The following is a 26,910-nucleotide window of genomic DNA, read 5'->3' as shown; positions in this document are numbered from 1 at the left end:
CTGAGACTCCTCAATCCCAGGCCCCAGCTCAGTTATAGACTCTGTTTAAGAGCTGACAGCTTGAGCCACCCAAACCCAGGCTAAAGCCTGACAGTGACTGTTGATCACCCAGCACTGTTGTGGGCTCTTGGCTGTCCTGCAGACTTTGGTCCTGGCCAGACAGTACCAGCCTGAGTGGCCTCCCTCTGAGCGGGAGAGTGAGGGAGCATTACACTGCTCCTTAAACATTTCTTCTTCCATCCTTTGCATTTCTTTGATCAATTCATCAGTGTGTCTCCCATCCCACTTATCCATATCTACTGCCCTTAATTTCAAATACCTCCAAGTGATATTCTGAATCACATCTACTCCTTTCTGGGGCTCATTTTGATTATTCCACCTTCTACCTCCTCACAGAATTTGGCAAGAACAGGGCTTATATTGCAGAAATACACATTCCTAAGAGGTGCTAACTACCGAGTACTCATGCAAACAAATCCCACTATTAAGTGGTACCAGAACATCCCGATATCACGAGGAAAAGGAAAATAATAAGACAGAAAATATCATCTTGCCTCCATGTAAATCCATGGTATGTCCACATCTTCAATACTGCATCTGTATCTGGTTGCCCCATTTCAACAAAGATATATTGGAATTGGAAAAGTTACAGAGAAGGGCAACAGAAATGATTAGGGGTAGGGAACAGCTTCCATACGAGGAGAGATGAATAAGACTGGGACTTTTTAGTTTGGAAAAAGAGACAACTAAGGAGGAATACGATAGAGGTCTATAAAATCATGACTGGTGTGGAGAAGGAAAATAAGAAAATGTTAATTACTTTTTCTCATAATACAAGAACCAAACGAAATTAATAGGCAGCAGCTTTAAAATGAACAAAAGGAGGTGTTTCTTCACACAATGCACAGTGACTGTGTGGAACTCCTTGACAGAGGATGTTCTGAAGGCTAAAAATATAACAGGATTCAAAAAAGAATTAGATAAATTCATGGAACTATTAGCCAGGACAGGCATGGATGCAAAACCATGCTCTGAAGTGTTCCTAGCCTCTATTTGCCAGAAGCTAGGAAAGGGAGACAGTGGACGGATCACTTGCTGATTACTTGTTCCGTTCATTCCCAATGAAGCACCTGGCATTGGCCACTGTCACAAGACAGGATACTGGGCTAGATGGACCATTGGTCTGATCCAGGATGGCCATTCTTATGTTCTTATAAAGATGAAATTTTTAAGGTTTCCCTTGTCAGACGTTTTCCTTACCACTCCAGAACAAAGACTGAACTGGGGGAAGTGCTGGTCCCAGGCTAAAAGCATTTACAGCCTTTGTAGGGAAACATGGTGGACTGTTTGTATGATGAGCCAGGGTGAGAAAATCCTAATTCATATCTAATCTCTCTCGTATCCAATTTTTGTATCCTGTAGTTTTTTTTTATTTGCTAGGTAATCTGCGTTGATCTTTTTGATATCACTTATAATCGCTTAACATCTATCTTTTTCCAGTTAAACTTCTTTTTTTCATTATCTAAACCAGTGTGCCTTTGAGTGAAGTATCTGGGGAAAATCCCAGCCTGGTTAACACAGACTTGTTGCATGTCCTTCCCACATCGAGGGGAGGGTGAACAGTACTAAGGAGCTTACATTCTACAGATCCCTGTGCATTGAAAGACAGTATACATTTGGGTTTATACTCCAGTCGGGGGAGTGGAGGTGAGCCTTTGGAACTGGGAAATTGGTTGATGTATGTTGTTTGTACTTGAGTGGTTTAGGAAAGCCCTCTGGTAACTCAGTTGGGTGTGTGGCACCGTCTGCTGTCATGTTGGGTGATAACAGGGCCTGTAGAGATACAATCACCAGCGAAGAAGTGTGAAAAAAGGGCCAGCCCAGCTGGGTGGTTGGACGGGTACAGCAGTTCCCTTGGCTCCCAGACTGCACCCTGGGTGTGACAACCTGTCACACTCATATCCTTTGGAGCCCAAATTACGTTCCCAGGCACCTATGACACAAGCACGGGGGAGGGACTGTAGCCCAAACAGAAGATCCAGATGTAGTAGTTGTTTGCTTCTCTTACCACCATGTTCTCAACCCAATAGGGCACACCTACCTAAAATACCACCATATTGAAATGGCCCCAGGGCAACAGATCAGGCAAACTTCATGGCTGTTTCCTCATAAAATGTGGGATACCATGTGAGATGAACTCCGGCCCTGGGAGTGGTGAAAGAATCACAAAGGGAGTGGAGAAGTCCCACTGTACTAATTCTGATGCAGTATAACACAATCTGTTTCTGCATCGATTTCTGAAAGATGAACACTGTATTAAAATGTTATGATTACCCAATGCAGATAGTAGATGAACTATTAATACTGGTGGGAGCTGCCAAATATATATCCAATTTGGACCTCACAAAGGGATACTGGCAAATACCTTTGATGCCAGACTCCTAGGAGAAGAAAGCCTTTTCCACGCCCTTCAGCCTTCATCAATTCAAGATCACGTCATTTGGCCTCCACAGCGTGGCAGTGACTTTTCAGAGGCTAATGGACTGGATATTACAACTGCATGGGCTGTAGGGAGCACTGTGCTGCTCCGATCAATTGAAAATAATTTTTGGTAGCGTATCTTGTGCAGATGGCAGTACATTACACACAGAAAAGAAAGCCATAGTTCACTGCACGGCTGAACGGTCTGCAAGACTCAGCTTGCCAATGACAATCTGAGCCCCTGCTATCTGCAAATTATTTCGTCACTCCTGGGGGAGGCTCTCAAGCTGAAGTTCTCCAGGATGTATTTTCTACTTTTTCTGCTGCTCATGGAGCTGAGGGAATTGTCCGGGGGCCATGCTAGCCTGAGAGTCTGCAGTGACTGTACAGGGGAATCATAAAGGTTGCTGTCCAGCATGGCGAATGCCAGACATGTGAGATTCATACACTGATTCTCAGTGCTCTGCCTTCCTGTCGCTTTAAGGAGACTCCCTGTCTTTGCTGAGTGGGATTTTGGTGAGTCACCTGATTCTGCATGAAAGTTCGTGCTAAGGTCTCAGGAAGAATTCCAGGGTGCATGTCAAAAACCATCTGGGCAGGAATTCACCGGGACAGCATTTTAGTACTGTCAGAAACACCCAGGGATTAACCTGGTAAAATTGGAACTATAAATGTATTGGAAACAGTTTAGATAAATATTTGTTTTTAAGATCAGTTCCTTGTCTCTCACTTTGTCCTTCTATCTGTCTCAGTAGCTTCCATTTTTTGGGTGGTGTGATTTTTCGTCTGGTGTGCTCAAGTTTCCCAATTCAGTAACTTCACTTCGCTGTTAGGTAGTGCAGCCAAAGCCTCTGCAGTGGGTATCTGTGTTACCAGAGGGTTCACAACAAGAATGGGTGTCACACTGGCCAGATTCTGCCCTCACATTCTGCCTTCAGTGGGTCACTCCAGATTGACACTGGCCTCCCTGAGAGCAAAATCAGGGCCCACGTGTTTTGAAATCCCCATCTTTCATGCCCAGTCTCAGAATGCCACATAAATTAGAGATTTCCTTCCAAGTCTTTCAGCACCCTAACAGAATAGCACTCTCTGTAGCAGGACCCAAAGCCGTGATATTCACAGCTGGGAGCCAAAAGTTAAATACTAAGGGTGCAACATTGGCCCCATTGAGATCACACTAAATCCACATGTAAGGACTTAAGTAAATGGCCTCATTTACACAGACAATGAGCCTCCAGTGACTTCAACTGGACTTGTCCTGTGGCCTCTAAGGATGAGTGAGCTCCTTTGGACCAAGGAAGAACTGAGAGGAGAGGAGAGTTGCTGAAATCTCAAACTCACAGGCTTAAAGTTTTAAAACAGGTAGGATAAGGATTTTTTTCAGGGAGGGAGAGGGGTCTGCTCTCTCCATGCCCCTGGATCTCTGGGTCTGGAGAGAACAAGAAGCACCAAAAGGCTATAAAAATAAAAAACATGTCTCTGGCTTAGAGGAAACCAGGCAGTGTTGCAAATCTCATTGGAGCAGTCCCAGGAATGCACAGTGTGTGTGTGCAGGGAACAGGGGGGGCGCAGGGACAATGTAGCATCCAGATCACAGTAGCACGGAGTCCTGAAACTGGGTGAAATAGGGAATGGACAGAATGCCTAATGCACAGACCAAAGAGGCGTAATGAGGCCTCCTGGGGAAAGGGGGTGTCTCAGACAGTAACAAAATGTGGATCACACTGTAGTAGATTGTCTCTGACACCACCTCCTAGCCAGACCATTCATCCTCCTGTGAGCAACCACAGCCTTGTTGTAACGTCAGCAGCTGCCAACATGGAAAAGCAGCCTCAGGAAGGTATGTCCGGGTTTCTATGGGCTGCAGTACATTAAAGCTTTGTGTCATTTTAAGGAAGAGTTACTCACACTGGCTCCTTTTTAGTCTCCATGTCCTCTCTCCCTCCCACCCGGTCTGTCCCTCTCTCCTTTCCTGCACAGGCTGAGCTGTTGTTGCTGCTGGGGTTTCCTTCACCCACAGTGACAGCTCACAGAAATACTTCCTCAGACTAGGTTAGACTCAGTGTCTGCCTGCAAAGGGGAAAAGGGGGGAACCAGCCTGAAAAGCCTTTCTGGGGTCTGGCACCTGGTTTTGGACCTGGGCGAGGGGTATCACTGTGTGGCAGGGCTGGAAGTTGGGGGGGGGGGGCTACATGGAGAGACGGGCAGTGCTGGGAGTTGTGGGGCAGGCAGGCAGGGTACGTGGACAGGCGGGCAGCAGTGGGGATTGTGGGGTAGGGAGTGGGATGTACACAGGAAGGCAGCACTGGAAGTTGTGGGGGGCAGGCAAGGGGTGTACACAGAGAAACAGGCAACACTAAGGGTTGTCAGGGCCATCAGGGATTAGAAAGGCACAGGTGAGTAGTGCTGGGGGTAGTGGGTAACACTGGTGAAAGTGATTTTTTTTCTTTGTAATTGTTGGTCCAAGGGACCATCCCTTGCCTTGAGTGTGCTTGGGCAGGTCTCAGATCTCTTTCCCGTGGCAAGCCACAGAACTGCAGCCTGGGTGTTTGCAACTGTTGTTCTTGAATGTTAATTACGTAACTTCAGGCATTTCACTGGTGGGAAAAAAAAACCCACTGATATTTGCTCTTCAGCTCCTTCAATCTCTGACCTCCTGTCTGTACTCTCCTTCCGCATCCCAGGCTGCCCGATTCCAAGAGCACCCTGGTCGCCAGTGTCATCTCCATGCTCCCCAGCCATCCCTCGCTCTCACCACCTCTGAGCCTCCCCAAGCTCGCCACAGCTCTTCCTCTCCAGGGGGCGAGGTGCCTCCCATCACACCTGCTCCATTGGCTGGGGGTAATCAGAGACTGTGTCTCACCGATGAGAAATCTCACACACCTGACTGGTAAATGCCAGGGCACTTGTACTGCTGTTCTTGCTACACCCATACACAATATGTGTGGCCTCAGGAACTGCTGCACAGGAACAACTCACAAACTGAGAAATATGCACATTATATAATGAGAGCGGGCAACCCTGGGACATGTGAGGGCCTAGATCAATACAGCTGCCACATGCAGGAACCACTGGTAGTTGACTGAAACAGTGGGCCACTGTGACACAGATGTTAAACCCAGGATGCTCTGGGACGATTTGCTAGCCAGCTCTGTTAGTCATGAATGGGAAGGGTTGTATGATTTTATGGGGTCAAATCATTTTTTTCCTCCAAAATCTCCATCCATGAAGTGTCTCATGGGATCCCTCAGCCTAGTGTAACATTTTCAAGGCTCCAAAAATGCATGAGAATTTCTATCCAGAGTGTTAAATTCACCACGGTTATGAATAGAAAAAAAGCCTTCAGTAAGCTCAGGCATGAGATTGCAAGGAAAATGCCTCCAGCTGACTCATTGTGATCATCTAGTTTGACTTCTGGTACAGCACAGAGAATTACACCAAAATTGTTCCTAGAGCAGATCTTTTAGAGAAACATCCAACCTTGATTTAAAAATCCTCAGTGATGGAGAATCCCCCATGAACCTTCATAAATTGGTCCAATACTTACTCTCACCATTTTAAAAATATACTCCGTATTTCCTTTCAGAATTTCTTTAACTTCATCTTGCAGCCATTGGATCCTGTTACACCTCTGTATCAGTGTAGGTACTTACAGACTGTTATCAAGGCACCCATTAACTATCTTTGTTCAACTACATATATTGACTCCTAGAGTCTATCACAACAAGGTAAGTTTTCTAATCTTTTACTAATTCTTGTGACTCTTCTCTGAACCCTCTTCAGTGTATCAACATCCATCTTTAATCCCAGACTCCAAAACTGTACATAGGATTCCATCAGCAGTCGCACCAGTGCCAAATAGAATGGTAAAATAACTTCTCTACCTTTCCTTGACATTCCTCTGGTTATCATCCCAGGATCACATTGGCTGTTTGGCCACAGGGTCACACTGGGAACTCATGTTTAGCTAATTATCCCTTCATGCCCCCAATTCTCGTTCAGTATTATTGCGTTTCCCACGATAGTCCCCCATCATGTAAGCATCACCTACATTCTTTGTTCTTAGATGTAGATATCTACATAGCTATATTAGAACACATTCTGTTTGTTTAGTAAACCCGGTCAAAGCAATCTAGATTGCTCTGAATAAGTGACCTTCCCTCTTCATTATTATTATTTACAATCCCCCAATTTTAGTATCACCTGTAAACTTCATAAATATTCAGTCATGAGAAGGGTAAACACCTGAGTTGCTCACACGTGTCTCTGCTTACACTTGTCAGTTAACACCTGTAACTTATGTCTCAGACAAAGCTGGATGCCAGTAAGAAAATGTCTCACAAAAAGCAACAGGGGATGCAGGCTTGTAGCCCTAAATATCAAGGCTCATGTGCCCTTCATCCCCATTCTGTTAAGCATAAAGTCATAGCCCAGCATGATAATGTCTGTTTCCATCAGGGGAACTTGGCTCCTTTCCAACATACGAATTGCATCATGAATCAAACCCATGAAGTCCAGTGTCCTCTCTCTCTGACAGTGACAACATCAGGAGCTACAGAAGAAGGTGTAAGAAACCCAGCAGTAGATGGATGGGGGTGACTTGACCATGATGAGGATGTCACCCTAATACGTGACAGCTAGAGACTGGCTTTTCTCCTGAAACACATCGGCATATGGGCTTTCCAAAATGGTTATTTAGCTGTAACTATTGTAACTGCATAGTTTCACTATCCATGTAAATCATAGAATATCAGGGTTGGAAGGGACCTCAGGAGGTCATCTAGTCCAAACCCCTGCTCAAAGCAGGACCAATCCCCAATTTTTGCCCCATATCCCTAAATGGCCCCCTCAAGCATTGAACTCACAACCCTGGATTTAGCAGGCCACTGGTCAAACCGCTGAGCTATCCCTCCAAACCCTTCCTTATGCTTGCTTAGCTCATGGCCTCAACTACCTCTTGTGGCAATGAGTTCCTCAGTCTAATTAGGGATTGAGTGAAGAAAGCACTCTTTTCTTATCTGTTTTGAATTTGCCACAATTCAGCTTAATTGAATGTCTTCTTGTTCATGTGTTATGAGAGGGAGAACACATTCTAGATCTACTCTCCACCAGTCAGTTATTTATACACTTTCCTCATTTCCCCTCTTATTCATTTCCTTTCTAAGGTAACAATGCCAGTCCCAGTCCATATGAGCCCCCGGCCCTTGATCATTCTCACTGCCCTTCCCTGAACCACTCTAGTTCTGCAATGTCAGGTTTGAGAAGGGTGCTCAGTATTGCACAGAGAAATCTAAAGGAGGGTGAAACATTGTCTGACTAAGTTTTCTGTATGATTCCCCATTCCACTTCTCCTGGATCCCAAGGTTTTTGCCTAATATCTGGCCATGCTTGCATGGTGAGTAGGGTTTCACAGAGCTATGTGTTATGATGCCCAGGTCCCTTTACTGAGTTCATACAGTTAAATTAGAATCTTGTAAGGTATTTGAGTAGTTCAAGGTTTTTCCTCCAATGGGCAGACACATTGCAGTTATTGATGTAGAAATTAATGTGTAGTTACTGTGCCAATTCACCTGGATTGGTTATCTCCTTCTGAGGACTTTCTGTAATTGGCTATGACCTGAATAATTGGGTGCCATCTGTAAATATTGCCACCTCACTGCTCACCCCCCTTTCTAGATTGGTGATAACTAGAATATATTTACTGTACTATGTGTTATAAAGTGTTTAACCCCCCTCAATGTGCCTCTCTCCCTTCACAGGCACCTTGAGCATTTCTGAGCCAGATCAATGCATCAACTACCTCATGGCAGTTTTCAATCTCACCCCCTCTGATGCTTCAACATTCATCCTAACAGGCATCCCTGGCCTGGAAGCTGCCCATGTATGGATTTCCATCCCTTTCTCTATGTTCTACATTATCAGCCTGTTGGGAAATTTCATGGTTCTGTTTGTTGTAGGCAAAGAGCAGACCCTGCACAAGCCGATGTTCCTGCTGTTCTGCATGCTGGCGCTCACAGACATCAGCATGTCTACCTCTGTTGTGCCGAAGGCACTGAGTATATTTTGGGTCAATTTAAAAGGAATTACTGTGGGTGGCTGCCTCATTCAGATGTTCTTCCTTCATGCAGCTTCTGTTATGCACTCAGCCGTCCTTGTGACAATGGCCATCGATCGCTATGTTGCCATATGTAACCCTCTGAGATACGCCACCATCCTCACCAACACACGAATAGCTAAGCTAGGGCTAGTGGGTTTGACAAGAGCTGTTCTCTTCATGATGCCCCTGCCACTGCTCCTGAGCAGGCTGCCATTCTGTGCCAACCGCATTATCCCCCACATGTACTGCGAATCTATAGCTGTGGCAAAGATATCGTGTGGGGACATCACAGTCAACAATATGTACGGCTTGGCGATGGCGTTTCTAGTCATTGGGTTAGATCTGACCCTCATTGCCCTGTCCTACAGTCTGATCATGAGGGCTGTCCTGAGAATCTCCTCTAAGGAAGCCCACCAGAAAGCTCTCAACACCTGCACAGCCCACGTCTGTGTGATGCTGATGTCTTATACTCCCTTCCTCTTCTCCAATGTGACCCATCGATTTGGTCAGGCCATTGCTCCCCACATTCACATCATCTTGGGCAACTTCTATATCCTCATCCCCCCCATGCTCAACCCTATCATTTATGGGGTTAAAACCAAAGAGCTTCGTGAAAAAGTAGGCAAATACATCTGCAGAATGTAATTACCTGGGGCCATTGACTTTAAACCAGTCTGACAAGAGAGGGAAAGATGTCTCCTTGTTAATCAAGGGTGCTCCGTCCCAATTTGGATGAGCTCAGCAATATGGAAGTTCACAGTCTGAGAAGTTCTTCACACCTATTGTCTTATCACTCCATCCCCAAGGACTGCTCTCTCCACTGCTGAGTTCCCTCTCTCTGACCATCACCTTACCTCTTTCAGCATTATCTGTCAGCCCCCACCCCCACACACCCTGTTACTAGGCCTTTCTGTGACTTTCAGACCACCAGAAGATACTGCAGATTTCCGACACAGGGTGGCTTTCCATTAAACGCTGTATGAACAAGATTCTTGATCTGTTTGATGAACTGAAGCTACACTTTCAGATAGCCAAAGACAAAGAAAGAAATTACAATGCTGAACTTCTTTATCATATTTGCAGTGATCCAAATTTAGCTGATTTTTCTACTTCCAATCCTTCAGGAAGCCTGGAGAATACACCAAATGTTTCTGTTTGAAAGTGCTAATATGGGAAAACTGTTGCAGGAATTGAGGAGATTCTACTAGAGCGTGTTGGAGAGAGTTATGGAACTCTGTGTTTTTGAGAACTGGACTGCTGTGTTAAACTATGGCATCAACTTTGAGTCAAATAACTTACCAATTTTCACCGTTGATTTTGGAGTCGCTTTTCAGCTGGAACTTTCAAAATACACACTACCTGTTCCCGTTGTCAAAGATGGCAAAAGTAGGTGTTGAGATTCCATGTTGGAGTTTGTGAAACAGGTAAAATAGGGTGTCAGGGTTCCCTCCCGACTCTGAACTCTAGGGTATAGATGTGGGGACCCGCATGAAAGAACCCCTCAGCATATTTCTACCAGCTTAGGTTAAAACTTCTCCAAAACACAATTTCTTTGCCCTTGGAGGGTACACTGCCACCACCAAATGGGGAGGAAGGGAGAAAGGAATGGGTTAACACAATGATCCAGCTAGGCCCAAAAATAAGGAACAAAACTGCAGCCCAAGGCCAATGCACACAAACAAGCTCTCTGCTGCCAAACAGCCAGAAGCCTGTATCTCAACCCCGGCCAGCCGAGAGAGAGGAAAACTAAGCCAGACAGAAATGAAGGGGTTGCAAAACTAGTAAAATTGCAAAGGTTAGTAAGTTAAAAAACAACAGTCTTGCGACCCTGAAACCAGTGTGTTTTGGGGAAACTAAGGGAGTCATGGAAGGCTGGTTCAGACTGGTACTGAGAGCACGGGGGACAAAGGTCCCTGGACAAAAATGCCCCTGGAAGAACCCAGGGCTTAAATCCCTCCCAAAAGCTGAAGCAAGTCGGAAATTTACAGCGAACCCTAGACAACCTGTGCACAGGGCAGAACTCTCCTCTACCCTTTCCCTCTTCTTCTTCCATTACACCCAGGCTTGGCCAGCCTTGGGTTGTGCATGTGTAAGTATGAAAGTGGGTTAGGGCACTTTCTTCCTCCCTCTGAGTGACGTGGGGCACACCCAGAATTCACCACTGTTATTTGGTTAATAAAGCTTTAAATTTAGTCACTTGGTCTGCTCCTTCATCTCCTCCCCTAAAGATCCTTTGGCCTCAGCCTAATCACCCAAGCAAATTGGTAACATAAATCTGTCACAATAAGGTATACATTTTTTATCGGTGAGAGTAATTAACCACTGGAACAATTTACGAAGGGTCTTGGTGGATTCTTCATCACTGAAAATTTTTAAATCAAGGTTGGATGTTTCTCTAAAAGATCTGCTCTAGGAATAATTTTGGGGAAATTCTCAGGCCTGTGTTATACATGTCCTCAGGAGTCAGCTGGAGGCATTTTGCCTGCAAGCTCATGCCTGAGCTTACAGAAGGCATTTTTTTCTGTTCATGACCGTGTTGAATTTACCCTAAGGGGAGAAATTTTCATGTGACTGTGGCGTCTTGGTAATGTTACACTAGGTGTATATTTCACAAGCATGAGGGATCCCATGAGGCACTACATGGATGAACATTTTAGGTGAGAAAAATAATGATTTGACCCCATAAAATCTCCGTACAGCAGAATGTATGTACAACCCTCACCATAAATGACTTACAGAGCTGGCTAGAAACTGTTCCCAGAGCATCCTGAGTTTAACATCTCTGTCCCGGTGGCCCATTGTTTCAGGCAGCTGCCAGTGTATCCTGCACATGGCAGCTGTATTTATCTAGGTCCTCACATGTCCCAGAGTGATCCACTTTCATTATACAATGTTCAGACTTCTCAGCTTGTGAGTTGTTCCTGTGTAGCAGTCCCCAAAGCAGCAAGCATTCTGTATAGATGCACCAAGAGCGATAGCACAGGTACCTTGGCATTTGCCACTCTCTGTGTGAGATTTCTCACTGGAGAGACACACTCACTGATCTCCCCCTCAACCCCCAGCCAAGGGAGCAGGTGTGACAGGAGACACCTCACTCCCTGCAGAGGAAGAGCTGTGGGGAGCGTGGGGCAGCTTGGAGATTGTGTGAGCCAGGGATGACTGTGGAGCCTGGAGAAGACACTGGCGACCAGGGTGCTGCTGGAATCGGGATAGCCTGGGATGGGGAAGGAGAGTATCAACAGGGGGTCACAATATGATGGGAGATAGGACCACCTGAGGAGCAAAGATCAATGGTTCTTTCCATTGGTGAAATGCCAATAATCACAAAGAAAAACTGAATTTCAGTAGCTCTTCCTGCCTGTCCATTTCCACCCCACTCCCTGCCCCCACAACCTCCAGCGCTGCCTGCTTCTCTGTGTACAGCCCCGGGCCTGTCCCCCAACCCTCTGCACTGCCCATTTTTCTGTGTAAACCCCTCTGCCTACCCCAACAAATCCCATTACTGCCTCCTTCTTTGTGTACACCACCTGCCTGCCTCCACAATCTCCATTGCTCCCTGATTGTCCAAGTACACATCTTGTGTGCTCCCTCAACCTCTCGCACTGCTCACCTGTCCATGTATGTTCCCGGATTGCACAGCTCCCACCCCTGCCACACAGTGATACCCCTCATTCAGGATCAAAACAAGGTGCCAGACCCCACAGCAACAGCTCACAGAAATATCTCCTCATACGAGGTTAATCTCAGTGTCTGCCTGCACCAGGGAAAAGGGTGAGATCAGCCTGAACTGCCTTTCCGGGGCCCCCAGCAGCAGCTTAGCCTGTGCAGGGAAAGAGAGAGAGACAGACCTGGCAGGAGGGAGAGAAGACGTAGAGAATAAAAGGAGCCAGCATGAGTAACTCTTCCTCAAAATGGCACAAAGCTTTAACATATTGCAGCCCATTAGAAACACAGAAACATTCTCCTGAGCTGTTTTTCCATGCTGGCAATTGCTCATGTTCCCACGAGTCTGTAGTGGGATTGCTCATGAGAGGAGGGATGGTCTGGATGGGGGATGCTGTCACAGACAATCTGCTACAGCATGGTCCATGTTATGTTACAGTCTGAGACACCCCCCTGTCTCCTGAGGCCTTGTTATGCCTCTTCGGTCTGTGCATTAGGCAGGGTGTCCAGTCCGTATTTTGCCCATTCACCACTGTGATGTGGACACAGCACCCCCACATACACACACAGTACATTCCTGGACCTCCCTTGGTATGATTTCCAACCCCTCCTGGTTTCCTCTAAGCCAGAAACATGTTTTTATTTTTACTGCCTTTTGGTGCTTCTCGTCTTCTCCAGAACTGGATATGCAGGGGCATGGAGAGAGCAGACCCCTCTCTCTCCCTTAAATAAAATGTTATCCTAATTGTTTTGAGACTTTAAGCCTGTGAGTTTGAGATTTCAGAAACTTTCCTCTCCTGTCAGCTCTCCTATAGTACAAACGAGCTCACCCATCCTTAGAGACCATGGGATGACTCCAGTTGAAGTCACTGGAGGCTCATGGTCCATGCAACTCAGACAGTTTATTTAAGTTTCTACATGTGGATTTAAGGTGATCCCAATGGGGATCAAGATTTCACCCTTAGTGTTTAACTTTCGGCTCTGAGCTGTGATAATTACAGCATCGGGTCCTGCTACAGAGAGTGCCTTTCTGCTACTGTGCTGAGAGAGTCTGAAGGAAACCCTCAGTTTATGTGGCATTCTCAGATCTGTCATGAAAGGTGGGGATTTGAAAATGCATGGGCCCTGATTTTGCTCTCAGGGAAGCCACTTTCAATCTGGAGTGACCCTGTGAAGGCAGAATGTGACAGCAGATTCTGGCCAATGTGTGGTCCATTCTTGTTGTGAACCCTCGGGTAACACAGATACCTACTGCATAGGCTCTGGCTCTACTCCCTAACAGTGCAGTGAAATTGCTGAATTGGAAAGCTTGAACGAACTAGAGGAAAAAACCACAAAAAAAGGAAGCTACTGAGACAGATAGAAGGACACAGTAAGACACAAGGAACTGATCTTAAAAAACAAATATTTGTGTAAATTATTTCCAATACATTGGTAGTTCCAATTTTATCAGGTAAATCCCTTGGTGATTCTGACAATACAACACGGTTCAAGTCACCGTGCTGGAGAATTTCTGTTCAGATGGTTCGAACGGCGAACAGCAGAGAGGCTAACAGAGGGAGTTTGCCTGGGATCTGTCTGAGAGGAGGTACGCTAAGGGCTGCATTAGGGAGGCTGTGTTGGCGAGTACCTGAGTGTCTATTGTGGGGACAGTTTAACAATTTGACCATGTGCTTGATTGGTGGTTTGTTTGAAAAGTGTGAATTGGGAGTGCTTTGTTCCAGGTAAGCCTTGAGTGGGCCTTACTGTTATAAAAAGCCAGTCAGCTGCGAACCAGCTGAGCGGCGAACAGCAGAGAGGCTAACAGAGGGAGTTTGCCTGGGAAGAAAGCCCAATGAGGCTTACATCTTGCCGGCTTCTCTGAGTAGTTTCTACAACTCCTGAGGAAGCTCGGAGAAGGAAGGTAATATGGATGGGGAGCATTCAGCTGTTGTGACCTGCACTGGATGTACCATGTTTGTCTTCCTTCCACAGGACAGAAGCGACTTTGTCTGTACAAAGTGCAAGCTGGTCTCCACATTGGAAGAGAAGGTTCAAGGTCTGGCCTTCAGCTACCTGAAGGGGGGTTCCAAAGAAGATGGAGCTTGGCTGTTCTCAGTGGTGGTAGATGACCAAACAAGGAGTAATGGTCTCAAATTGCAGTAGGGGAGGTTTAGGTTGATATTAGGAAACACTTTTTCTCTACAAGGGTGGTGAAGCACTGGAATGGGTTACCTAGGGAGGTGGTGGAATCTCCTTCCTTAGAGATTTTTAAGGCCCAGTTTGGCAAAGCCCTGGCTTGGATGATTTAGTGGATGTTGGTCCTGCTTTGAGCAGGAGGTTGGACTAGACGACCTCCTGAGGTCTCTTCCAACCCTAATCTTCCATGATTCTATGATCATTATCTGTTGAGCCCGATGATCTAGCCAGCTTTCTATCTACCTTATTTTCCATTCTTCCAAGCCATACTTTTTTAACTTGCTGGCAACAATACTGTGGCAGACCGTATCAAAAGCTTTGCTAAAGTCAAGATATATCATGTCCACCACTTTCCTCATATCCACAAAGCCAGTTATCTCATCATAGAAGGCAATCAGGTTGGTTAGGCATGACTTGCCCTTGGTGAATCCATGTTGACTGTTCCTGATCACCTTCCTCTTCTTCAAGTGCTTCAAAATGGATTATTTGAGGGCCTGCTTCATGATTTTTCCAGGGACTGAGGTGAGACTGAAAGGTCTGTAGTTTCCCGAATTCTCCTTCTTCTCTTTTTTAAAGATGGGCACTATATTTGCTTTTTCCAATTGTTCTTGACCTTCCCTGATTGCCATGAATTTTCAAAGATAATGGCCAATGGCTCTGTAATCACATCAGCCAATTTCCTCAGCACCCTCAGATGCATTAGGTCTGGACCCATAGACTTGTGCATGTCCAGCTTTTCTAAATAGTCCTTAACCTGCTTTTTCACCACTGAGGTCTGCCCACCTCCTCCCAATACTGTGCTGTCCAGAACAGCAGTATGGTAGCTGACTTTGTCTGTGAAGACTGAGGCAAAAAAAGCATTGAGTACTTCAGCTTTTTCCACATCATCTGTCACTGTTTTGCCTCCCCGCATTCAGGAAGCATCCCACACTTTCCCTGACCTCCTTCTTGTTGCTAAAATACTTGTAGAAACCCTTCTTGTTACCCTTCATGTCCCTTGCTAGCTGTAACTCAAATTGTGGCTTGGCTTTCCTGATTACACTCCAGCATTCTCTCACAAGATTTTTATACTCCTCCCTAGTCATCTGTCCAAATTTCCACTTCTTATAAACTTCCTTTTTGAGTTTAATCTCACTGAAGATCTCACTGTTAAGCCAAGCTGGCCACCTGCCATATTTGCTATTCTTTCTGCACTTTGGAATGGTTTTGTCCTTCCCTCTCAGTATGGCTTCTTTAAAATACAGCCAGGTTTCCTGGACTCCTTTCCCCTCATATTAGCCTGCCATGTGATCCATCAGTTCCCTAAGGGTGTCAAAGTCTGCTTTTCTGAAGTCCAGGGTCCAATTTTCCTACTCTCCTTTCTTCCTTTTGTGAGGATCCTGAACTCGATCATCTCATGGTCACTGCTGCCCAGGTTGCCTCCCACTTCTACTTCCCCTACCAATTCTTCCCTGTTTGTGAGCAGCAAGTCAAGAGGAGAATGGGCCCTAGTTGGTTCCTCCTCCACCAGGAATTTGTCCCCAACATTCTCCAAAAACTTCGTGGATTGTCCGTGCACTGCTATATTGCTCTGTCAGCAGATGTCAGAGTAATTGAAGTCCCCCATTAGAACCAGGGCATGTATTCTGGAAACTTTAGTTAAGTGTACGAAGAAAGCCTCATCTACCTCATCCTCCTGGTCCTGTGGTGTATAGAACATGCCCACCAAGACATCACCCTTGTTGCTCTCGCTTCTAAACGTAACCCAAAGACTCTCAACAGGCTTTTCTCCTGTTTCATACTGGAGCTCTGAGCAATCATACTGCTCCCTTACATACAGTGCAACTCCTCCACCTTTTCTCCCCTGCCTGTCCTTCCTGAACAGTTTATACACATCTATGACAGTGCTCCAGTCATGTGAGCTACCCGACCAAGTCTCTGTTATGTCAGAAACTTCAGTTCTGCCAGGACTTCCAATCTTCCCAGACTTCTTGTGTTGATGTACAAGCACCTAGGTAACTGGCCGATTGCCCTACTTTCTCAGTATGATTCAGGAGGCCTCCCCTGTTGTACACTCCTCCTTGTGTTTCCTCCCACTTATCCACTCAGCTCTGGGCTTAGTTGTCCATCCCCCGGCAAACCTAGTTTAAATCCTAGTTTAAAGATGAATGCTGTCAAGGTTCCTTCCCCACTCTGAACTCTAGGGTACAGATGTGGGGACCTGCATGAAAACCTCCTAAGCTTACTTTTACCAGCTTAGGTTAAAACTTCCCCAAGGTACAAACTATTTTACCCTTGGACTTCCACTGCCACCACCAAACTTTATCTGGGTTCCTGAAAAAACATAGTTTGGAAACATCTTTCCCCCCAAAATCCTCCCAACCCTTGCACCCCACTTCCTGGGGAAGGTTTGGTAAAAATCCTCACCAATTTGCATAGGTGACCACAGACCCAAACCCTTGGATCTTAGAACAATGAAAAAGCATTCAGTTTCCTTACAAGAAGACTTTTAATAGAAGTAAAATGAAATCACCTCTGTAAAATCAGGATGGTAGATACCTTGCAGGGTAATTAGATTCAAACATAGATAATCCCTCTAGGCAAAACTTTAAGTTACAAAAAAGACACACAGACAGGAATATTCATTCTATTCAGCACAGCTATTTTCTCAGCCATTTAAAGAAATCATAATCTAACACATACCTAGCTAGATTATTTACTAAGTTCTAAGACTCCATTCCTGTTCTGTCCCCGGCAAAAGCAGCATACAGACACACACAGACCCTTTGTTTTTCTCCCTCCCCCCAGCTTTTGAAAGTATCTTGTCTCCTCATTGGTCATTTTGGTCAGGTGCCAGCGAGGTTACCTTTAGCTTCTTAACCCTTTACAGGTGAGAAGATTTTTCCTCTAACCAGGAGGGATTTTAAAGGGGTTTACCCTTCCCTTTATATTTATGACAAATGCTTCCCTCTCAGGATGTCCCTTCAGCAGGCCCTCCCTTCCCTCATGGAGGGAACCTTGGGCAGTTGTTCAGGGGGTGATTCTATCTCTCTCAGCTAATCTCCCCTACAGATGTCAGTAGCAGCTCTGCTCTCCTACCTGGTCTGCCACAAAACAAGCTGCTCCCCTGCGTTTTTGCCTTTCTCAAACACTTCTCTTCAGATTTGATTTGTCTGACCCATTTTCTGATCATTTACTTGCTGAATGTTTGGTTTCTTTGAACTCAATTTTAAATTAGCTACAAGTTCAGTGTCTATGGGAAGTAGTACTGCTGCATTGTACAGGTCTGTGTCTTCTGACCGTAGCAGTTTTGAAACAGCATTTACCATTTACAAAATCTTTCTTTGAAGCACAATGGAAAAAAAAAACAACTAAAATTTCCCATTAATTTCTTTAATGCTGAAGGGTTGTAAATTCGTCAGTATTTTTGCACAGGCGAATCATTTCGGTGGGTGCCTTCATTGTGTTTAAATACTGAAACTGAGAGGAAGCTTCCTTGACCAAGCTTTCATTTGTAATGAAATATGTTCAAGAGGCCAAATAAAAAACGTCAGGTTTACTGCTCTCACCCCATAATAAAATAGTACAGGAAAAATGTTTAATATGATACCAGTCTCTGGGATGCCATCTCATACAGTAATAAGATGTTAGGTGTGAGGAACTTCTCGGACTGTGAACTTCCACAATGCTAAGCTCAACCAAACTGGGACAGAGCACCCATGATTAACAAGGAGATGTCATTTCTCCATCTTGTCATACAGGTTTAAAGTCCGTGCCCCCAGCGATCATCTTCTGCAGGTGTATTTGCCCATTTTGTCACGAAGCTCTTTGGTTTTGACCCCATAAATGATAGGGTTGAGCATGGGGGGAATGAGGAAGTAGAGGTTGGCCAAGATGATGCGAAGATGGGGAGTGATGCCTTGACCAAACCGGTGTGTCAGAATGGAGAAGAGGGAGAGAGTACAAGAAATCAGCATCACAAAGATGTGGGCTGTGCATGTGTTCAGGGCTTTCTGGTAGGATTTCTTGGAGGATATTCTGAGGACAGTCCTGATAATCAGACCATAGGACAGGGCAACGAGCATCAGGTCTAACCCGATGACTACAAAGGCAACCACCAAGCCGTATATCCTGTTGACTGTGGTGTCCCCACATGACATCTTCACCACAGCCATGTGGTCACAGTAAGTGTGGGGGATAATGCGATTGGCACAGAATGGCAGCCTGCTCAGGAGCAAGGGCAGTGGAAGAATGAAGAGAAAAGATCTTATGAAACCCACAAGCCCTAGCTTAGCTATTCGTGCATTGGTGAGGATGGTGGCATATCTGAGAGGGTTACATATGGCAACGTAGCGATCGAAGGCCATTGTCACAAGGACGGCTGAGTGCATAGCAGAAACCACATGAAGTAAGAACATCTGGGTGAGGCAGCCACCCTCGGTAATGCCTTTCAAATTGAACCAAAATATACACAGTGCCTTTGGCACGATGGATGTAGATGTGCCGATGTCCGTGAGCGCCAGCATGCAGAGCAACAGGAACATCGGCTTGTGCAGGGTCTGCTCTTTCCATACAACAAACAGAACCATGAAATTTCCCAACAGGCCAATAATGTAGAACATAGAAAAAGGAATGGAAATCCAGACATGAGCAGCTTCCAAGCCAGGGATTCCCGTTAACATGAACGTTGAAGGGTCAGAGGGGGTGAAGTTGAGAGCTGCCATGAGGTGGTGGATGCATCAGTTGGGCTAAGAAATGGTCTAGGTTCCTGTGAAGGGAGAGAAGGACACTGAGCAAATAGTATGGAAATATTTTATAGTTATTAAACATCTAGAATGGGGGGTCATAGTAAAGTCCAAAGAAGTCCCCAGAGGGAGCTAATGAAGCCAGGTGAATGGGCAGCATGATGGCAGATGAATTTCAATGTCAAAAACAGCAACTTGTATGCCCATTGGAGGGAAATAGTTGAAGTCTTCAAACACCTGGGAAGTTTCTAATTTAACTGTATGAACTCAGGACAGAGACCTGGGTGTCATGGTACACAGCTCTGGGAAACCCTGTTCACAGTTCAATCATGGACAGAGACTAAGCAAAACGTTGGGATCCAAGGGAAGTGGGATGGGAAATTATGCAGAAAATACAATGCCATGAGATCAATGTTTCACCATCCTCTGGAATCCTCTGTGTAGTACTGGGCACCGCACCCTTCTCACAAAGGATATTGCAGAATTAGAGGGGTTCAGACAAGGGCAATGAGAATGAGAATGGGCCTGGGGAAACTCTCATACAGAGAGAGGTTGAAAAGATTGGGATTGTTACCTATACAATACTGACTGGTATAGAGTAGTATAGATTGAGAATGTGATCTGCCTTTCTCATAACACAAGAAGACTTTGAATTAAAATGAAACTTGGCAAATTCAAACCGATTAAAATAGAATGCTTTCTTCACTCAGTGCCTAATTAGACTGAAGAACTCATTGCCACAATGGGTAGTTGAGGCCGTGAGTTAAGTAAGAATAAGGAAGGGTTTGGACATTTACCTGGATAGTGAGGCTATCCAGTTACAGTAGTTACAGCTAAATACATATTTTGGAAAGCCTAGATGCCAAAGTGTTTCAGGGCACAAGCTAATCTCTAACTGTCAGGCATTAGATGACACCTTCACCGCCCACCCGCCATGCATCTACTGTTGAGTTTCTAATATCTTCTTCTGAAGCACTTGGGGCTATCTCTGTCAGACAGAGGACACTGGCCTGGATGGACCATAGGTCTGATCCACAATGCAACTCCTATGTTAGAAAGGAGCCAAGTTCCCCCATGGAAACAGACATTATCCTGCTGGGCTATGACTTTGTGCTCAACAGAATGGGCAAGAAGGTCAAAAGGGTCTTGGTATTTAGGGCTACAGGCCTGCACTTCTGTTACTTCCCTTGTTTCTTTTGGTGAGACACTTTCGTGCAGACACCCAGCTTTGTCTGAGACATAAGTTATAGGTGTTAACTGACACGTGTCAGCAACTCAGCTGCTAACCCTTCTCATGCCTGAACATTGATGACCTTTACAAATTACACAAAAATTGGAGGATTGTAAATAATGAAGTGGTCAGATCACTGTTCAGAGCAATCTGGATTGGTTGGTAAACTGGGTCAAAGGAAACAATATGTGTCCTAATATAGCTATGTAGATATCTACATCTAGGAACAAAGAATGCAGGCAATGCTTACACGATGGGGGATTCTCATCTCATAGGAAGTGTAATGACTCTGGACAAGATTTGGCGGCGTGAAGGGCTAATTAGCTAAACATGAGCTCCCTCTGTGACCCTGTGGCCAAAAGAGCCAATGAGATCCTGGGATGACAATGAGGAGAATCTCAAAGAGATGTAGAAAAGTTATTTTACCTCTATATTTGCCACTGGTGCGACTGCTGCTGGACCCTTTGTCCAGTTCTGATGTCCACAATAAAAGATGGATGCTGATATGGTGAAGAGGGACAGAGAAGAGTCACAAGAATTAGTAAAAGAATAGAAAACTTCCCTTATAGTAGTATACTCCAATCTCTTTAGTTTAACAAAGATGGTAAAGGGGTGACTTGATAGCAGTCTATAAGTACCTACACGGCAAGCACCTATTTCAGAATAGGCTTTTCAGCCTAGCATAGCATGATACAAATTGAGTGTAAATTGAAGTTAAAGAAATTATGACTGGAAATAAGGCGTACATTGCTTAAATGGTGAGAGTAAGCATTGAAACAATATACCAAGGGTCTTGGCAGATTCTCCATTACAGAGAATTTTTTTATTAAGGGTTGGATGTTTCTCTAAAATAGCTGCTCTAGGAACAATATTGGGGAAATTCTCTGGCTTGTACTCGACAGGAAGTCAGACCAGATGATCACAATGGTCCCTTGAAATCTATGAACATGGCCCCAGGGGTCACCTGGATGCATTTTGCCTGCAAGCTTGTGCCTGAGTTTACCGATGGCATTTTTTTCTATTCATGACCATGTTTAATTTAACCCTAGTGGGAGAAGTTCTCATGTGACTATAGTGCCTTGAAAATGTTTTACTGGGTGTGTCTTTAACGAGGCTGAGGGATCCCACGACGCACTATATGGATGAACATTTTAGGGGAGAAAAAAATTACTTCAGCCCATGAACTCTAGTACAACCCTTGCCATTAATGGCTAACAGAGCTGGCTAGCAAATAGTCCCAGAGCATCCTGGGTTTAATGTCTGTGTGTCAGTAGCCCACTGTTTCAATCAGCTGCCAGTGATACCTGCATGTGGCAGCTTTATTTATCTAGGCCCTCATATGTCCCAGAGTTGCCCGCTCTCATTATATAATGTGCATACGTCTCAGCTTCCGAATTGTCCCTGTGTACCAATCCTTCACTTACCAGGCAGAGTTTATGGGTATAACAAGAAAAGCCACACAGGTGCCTGCCTTTGCATTTTCTACTCCTGAGATTTCTCACCTGTCAGGGTTTCCTCCCCACTCTGAACTCTAGGGTACAGGTATGGGGACCCCCATGAAAGACCCCCTAAGCTTATTTTACTCTAAGCTTAGGGTAAAACTTCCCGAAGGCACAAACTTTTTGCCGTTGGAGGGTACGCTGCCACCACCAAATTATTTAACAAAGAATCAGGGAAAGGACCACTTGGAGTTCCTATTCCCCCAAAATATCCCACCAAGCCCTTACATCCCCTTTCCTGGAGAGGCTTAAGGATAATATCCTTACCAATTGGTTACAAAGTAATCACAGAGCCAGACCCCTGGGTCTTAGGACAATAGAGAAATCAGTCAGGCTCTTAAAAGAAACCAAACTTTATTAGAAAGGAAAAAGGTAGAAGAAGCATCTCTGTAAAATTAGAAGGGAAGCTAATCTCACAGGACAATCAGATTTAAAACACAGAGGATTTCCCTCTGGGCAAAAACTTTAAAGTTACAAAAAGAAAACCAGGAATACACCTTCCTCTCAGCACAGAGAGAATCACAAGCCAAAACAAAAGTAAACTAACACATTTTCTTGCTAGTACTTACTAATTCTAATGGAGTTGGATTGCTTGCTTTCTTGATCTCTCTCCAGCAAGCACACAGAACAGACAGACAAAAACCTTCCCCCTACTTCCCCAGATTTGAAAGTATCTTGTCCCCTTATTGGTCCTTTGGTCAGGTGCCAGCCAGGTTACCTGAGCTTCTTAACCCGTTACAGGTAAAAGGATATTGTGCCTCTGGCCAGGAGGGATTTTATAGTACTGTATACAGGAAGGTTGTTACCCTTCCCTTTATATTTATGACATCACCAATGAGACAAGTCACTGATTACCATCAAGCCAAGGGAGTAGGAGTGATGAGAGGCACCTCATCCCCTGCAGAGTAAAAGTTGTGGTAAGTGTGGAGTAGTTCAGAGGTTGTTGGAGCAAGGAATGACTGGAAACTCTGGAGAAGACACGGGTGACCAGTATGCTTTTGGAATCGGGACAGCAAAAAGAGTTGAACACATTAGTTAGATTGATTATGAATTAATGGTTTCTCACCCTGATTGATGATACGAGCCATCTAGGAGATTCTCAAGGCACAAACTGCATTTGCTTTGCAGCTTGCATTTGTGAGGTTTCCATACACAGCCTAGAAATCCCTCTAGCCTGGGTCCAGCACTTCCCCCAATTCACTCTTTGTTCCTCAGATGTTTCCACGTATCCTCCTGTGTGGGGAGTGAAGAATCACCGATGATGTCACTCTCAGCCTTATATAGCTTTAGCATATGGCAGGAACCCTTTGTTTCAAAACTTGGTTCCTAGACCAGTTTGTGGGTAAATACAGATTCCCCAAGGTGGAGTCCAAATTTATGTGGCCTGGTCATATGCCCTTGTAGAGTCAGAGCATCCATTATTTAAAGGCTGTGTGGAGCGTTCTCAGGAATCCCGAGAGGAGTTTTTCTTAAGGCCAGTTGTTTTCCCTACTAGCTCCTTGCCCTCAATAGGCCCTTCCCAACCAGCTCTTTAGACTGAAAGCCTCTTGCCAAGTGGGCATTAGCCAGGTGTAACTGCATTTCAAACACAGATATGTAGTCAATATTTATAACTTCAGACACAAAAATGAAACATGCATGCAAACAGGATAATCATATTCAGAAAATCTTAACTTTTCGTATGACATCTTACATGACCCATCTTGAATTAAATGGACCAAAATTATGCTATAATTATATTGAAATAACATCATTGTGAAGAATGTGGGGTGCAGTGTCAATGGTTCTTTCCACCGCTGAAAGGCCTGAAGTTACATAACAACAACAACAACAGTTGGAAACAAAACTGAGTGAAGGTTGGGATACCCAGGCTGCAGTTCTGTGGCTTGCCTGGGCAAAGAGACCTTGAGATGTCCCCAAACACACTAGGGGCCAAGTAAGGTCCCAACACTGGCCTGGGACCAACAGTCACAAAGAAAAAATTAATTTCAGTGCTGACTGCCTGTCTGTGAACATGCTGCTCCCCACCCCCATGATCCCCAGCTCTGTCTCCTGGTCACTGTACACCCCCTGCCTGTCCCCACTGCCCTCAGCACTACCCGATTCCCTGTGTACACCTCCCTCCATGCAGCCAGAACCCCCACCACTGCCTGCCTGTCTATGTGCAAACTGCTTCCCGCCATCATAACCTTCAGTGCTGCCCACCTGCCAGTACACATCCTGCTCCCTTCCCCCAGAACCCCCAATTCTGGCCACTTGTCCATGTATGTTTCCTGTGTTGGCAATTGCTGACATTACCACGAGGCTGTAGTGGGCTTGCACACGGGAGGAGGAATGGTCCAGATTGGGAATTGTGTCAGAGACAATCTGCTATAGTGTGGTCCACATTCTGTTGCAGTCTGAGAAATTCTCCTGTCCCAGGAGGCCTCATTATGCCTCCTTTGTCTGTGCATTAGGCAGGATGTCCATTCCCTATTTCACCCAGTTTAAGGATGTCGCACCACTGTGATCTGGATACTGCACATTTCCCCCCCCCCCACACACACATACACACACACACACTGTGCATTCCTGGACCTCCCCCGGTGAGATTTCCAACACCTCCCGGTTTCCTCTAAGCCAGAAACATGCTTTTCTTTTTACTGCCTTCTGGTACTTCTCATCCGCTCAAGAACTAGAGATGCAGGGGCAAAGAAGATTTCAGCAACTCTCCTGTCAGTTCTTCTTTGGTCCAAACAAGCTCAGCTGTCCTTAGAGGCCACGGAATGACTCATTTTGAAGTCACTGCAGGCTCATGGCTTGTGTAAATCAGGCTATTTACTTAGGTCCCTTCACGTGGATTTAGGGTGAACTCCTATCCATGTTGGGAGTTTTGCCATTGATCTCAATGGGACCAGATTCTCCCTTAGCGTTTAACTTTTGGCTCCGAGATGCAAAAATCATGGCTTAGGGTCGTGCTTCAGAGAGAGATATTCTGGTACCATGCTGAAAGATTCTGAAGGAAATCCCCAGATTATGTGACATTCTGAGACCGGGCATTTCAAAGAGGGGGACTTCAAAACATGTGTGACCTGATTTTGCTCTCAGGGAGGCCAGTGTCAGTCTGGAGTGATTCTTTGAAGGCAGAATGTGAGAGCAGAATCTGGCCAGTGTGCGACCCATTCTTGTTGTGAACCCTCTGATAACACAGATACCCACTGTAGAAGCTTTGGCTGTACTTCCAAAAGGGGCAGTGAAGTTGCTGAATTGGAAAACGTGAGCGAACTAGAGGAAAAACCACACTGCCCCAAAAAAGGAAGCTACTGAAACACATAGAAGGACACAGTAAGAGACAAGGAACTGAACTTAAAAACAAATATTTCTCTAAACTTTTTACAATACATTTGTAGTTCTAATTTTACCAGGTAAATCCTTTGGTGTTTCTGAAAATATTAAACAATTCAAGTCTGTGTGCTGGTGAATCCTGCCCAGATGATTCTTGACATGAACCCTGGAACCCTTCCTGAGCCCTTAGCACTGACTTTAATGCACAAACAGGCAACTCACCAAAATCCCGTTCAGCAGAGAGAGGAAAGCTCCTTACTGCGACAGGAAGGCAGAGCCCTGAGGGTCAGTGTCTGAATCTCACATGTCTGACATTCGGTGTGCTGCACAGCGACCTTTATGATTCCCCTGTACTGTCCCTGCAGACTCTCAGGTTGGCCTGGACTCCTGGATAATTCCCTGGGCATCATGAGTAGTGGGAAGAGCAGAAAGTAGAAATTGGAGAATTTCAGCCTGAGAGCCTCCCCCGGGAGTGAAATGATTCTACGATAACAGGGGCTGAGCTTGTCATGGCAAACTGAGTCTCACAGAATTGATAGAGTGGTCTTGCACTACTTAAACCCTGAAAAGAAAAGGAAAAGCCAAGGTTTAGATGTATTCATTTAACTATCAGCATTTCCATGCTGCTGCCCATAGTCATAGAATCTGAGCATCTCCTCCTCATTCTCCCAGCTGACAAGCCCTGAGCTGAATCCCTGTGAACATGACATACAATGTAAATGCTTTTCCTTGTTGAACATCTTTGTTTCAAACCCATCTGGTAGCTGCTCTCAAACAGAGGGCAGCCCTGAAGACTGTGGACTGCTAGATTAACTGCACGGGCTATAATTACATTAGGGAGGGTGGAGGGAGAGGTTCAGAGGCAGAGATGTGAATTAGGTGCCCAATGTCCATCCATACTGAGTGGGACTCGGGTTGTTAAAAGCATAAAGGCAGTTGGCACCAATTATAATCTTGGCCTTCACAACCTCCTCTGGCAAAAAGTTCCACCTGATAGATCCAACGAGTTCCTGGAGGACAGGTCTGTCAATGGCTGTTATTCAGGAAGGGTAAGGACAGTGTCCGTATCCTCTGTTTGCCAGAGGATGGGTGGCAGGGGACAGACCACTTGATGATTACCTGTTCTGTTCATTTCCTCTGAAGCACGTGGCATTAACCACTGTTGGAAGACAGGATACTGGACTAGATGGACTTTTGGTCTGACCCAGTATGGCCGTTCTTATGGCTGGGGGATATGATATGGATCTATAATATAAGATACAGATTTATAAAATCATGACAGGCATGGCAAAAGGAAATAAATAAGCGTTATTTACTCCTTCCTATAACACAAGAACTAACACAGTCTTTAAACCACGATTTGAGGACTTCAATAGCTCAGACATAGGTGAGAGGATTTTTGCAGGAGTGGTGGGTGAAATTCTGTGGCCTGCGTTGTGCAGGAGGTCAGACTAGATGATCATAATTGTCCCTTCTGACCTAAATATCTATGAATCTCTGAACCCGTGGAACTCTTTGCCAGAGGATTTTGTGAAGGCCAAGACTGTAACAAGGTTCAAAAAAGAATTAGGTAAGTTAATGGAGGATAGGTCCATCAATGGCTATTAGCCGGGATGGGTAGGGATGCAGCCTTATGCTCTGGGTGTCCTAGCCTCTGACTACCAGATGCTGGGACTAGATGACAGGAGATGGATCCCTTGATAATTGCCTGTT

General features: G+C 45.3%; 2 protein-coding genes across 2 annotated transcripts; one reads left to right on the top strand and one right to left on the bottom strand.

The window, feature by feature from the left end:
• Positions 1-6,269: 6,269 nt before the first annotated feature.
• LOC141980445 (olfactory receptor 52P1-like) lies at positions 6,270-9,223 on the top strand. The gene is made up of 2 exons (XM_074941683.1): positions 6,270-6,347; positions 8,241-9,223. The coding sequence occupies exon 2, from the start codon at positions 8,285-8,287 to the stop codon at positions 9,221-9,223; it is 939 nt and encodes a 312-aa protein (XP_074797784.1). The 5' UTR covers positions 6,270-6,347; positions 8,241-8,284.
• Positions 9,224-18,183: 8,960 nt separating this feature from the next.
• Positions 18,184-19,122, bottom strand: LOC141980437 (olfactory receptor 52P1-like). Its single transcript, XM_074941674.1, has one exon. It carries the CDS (start codon positions 19,120-19,122, stop codon positions 18,184-18,186), a length of 939 nt encoding a protein of 312 aa, XP_074797775.1.
• Positions 19,123-26,910: the final 7,788 nt, after the last annotated feature.

This window comes from Natator depressus, chromosome 1 (genome assembly GCF_965152275.1).
Source record: "Natator depressus isolate rNatDep1 chromosome 1, rNatDep2.hap1, whole genome shotgun sequence".
Taxonomy (NCBI): domain Eukaryota; kingdom Metazoa; phylum Chordata; order Testudines; family Cheloniidae; genus Natator; species Natator depressus.
The sequence above is the reverse complement of the archived record's forward strand: the minus strand, read 5'-3'. Positions and strand labels throughout refer to the sequence as shown.

Bases quoted from the DNA above. Each gene is read 5' to 3' on its own strand.
- LOC141980445 (XM_074941683.1), top strand. From the start codon at position 8,285: ATGGCAGTTTTCAATCTCACCCCCTCTGATGCTTCAACATTCATCCTA.
- LOC141980437 (XM_074941674.1), bottom strand. From the start codon at position 19,122: ATGGCAGCTCTCAACTTCACCCCCTCTGACCCTTCAACGTTCATGTTA.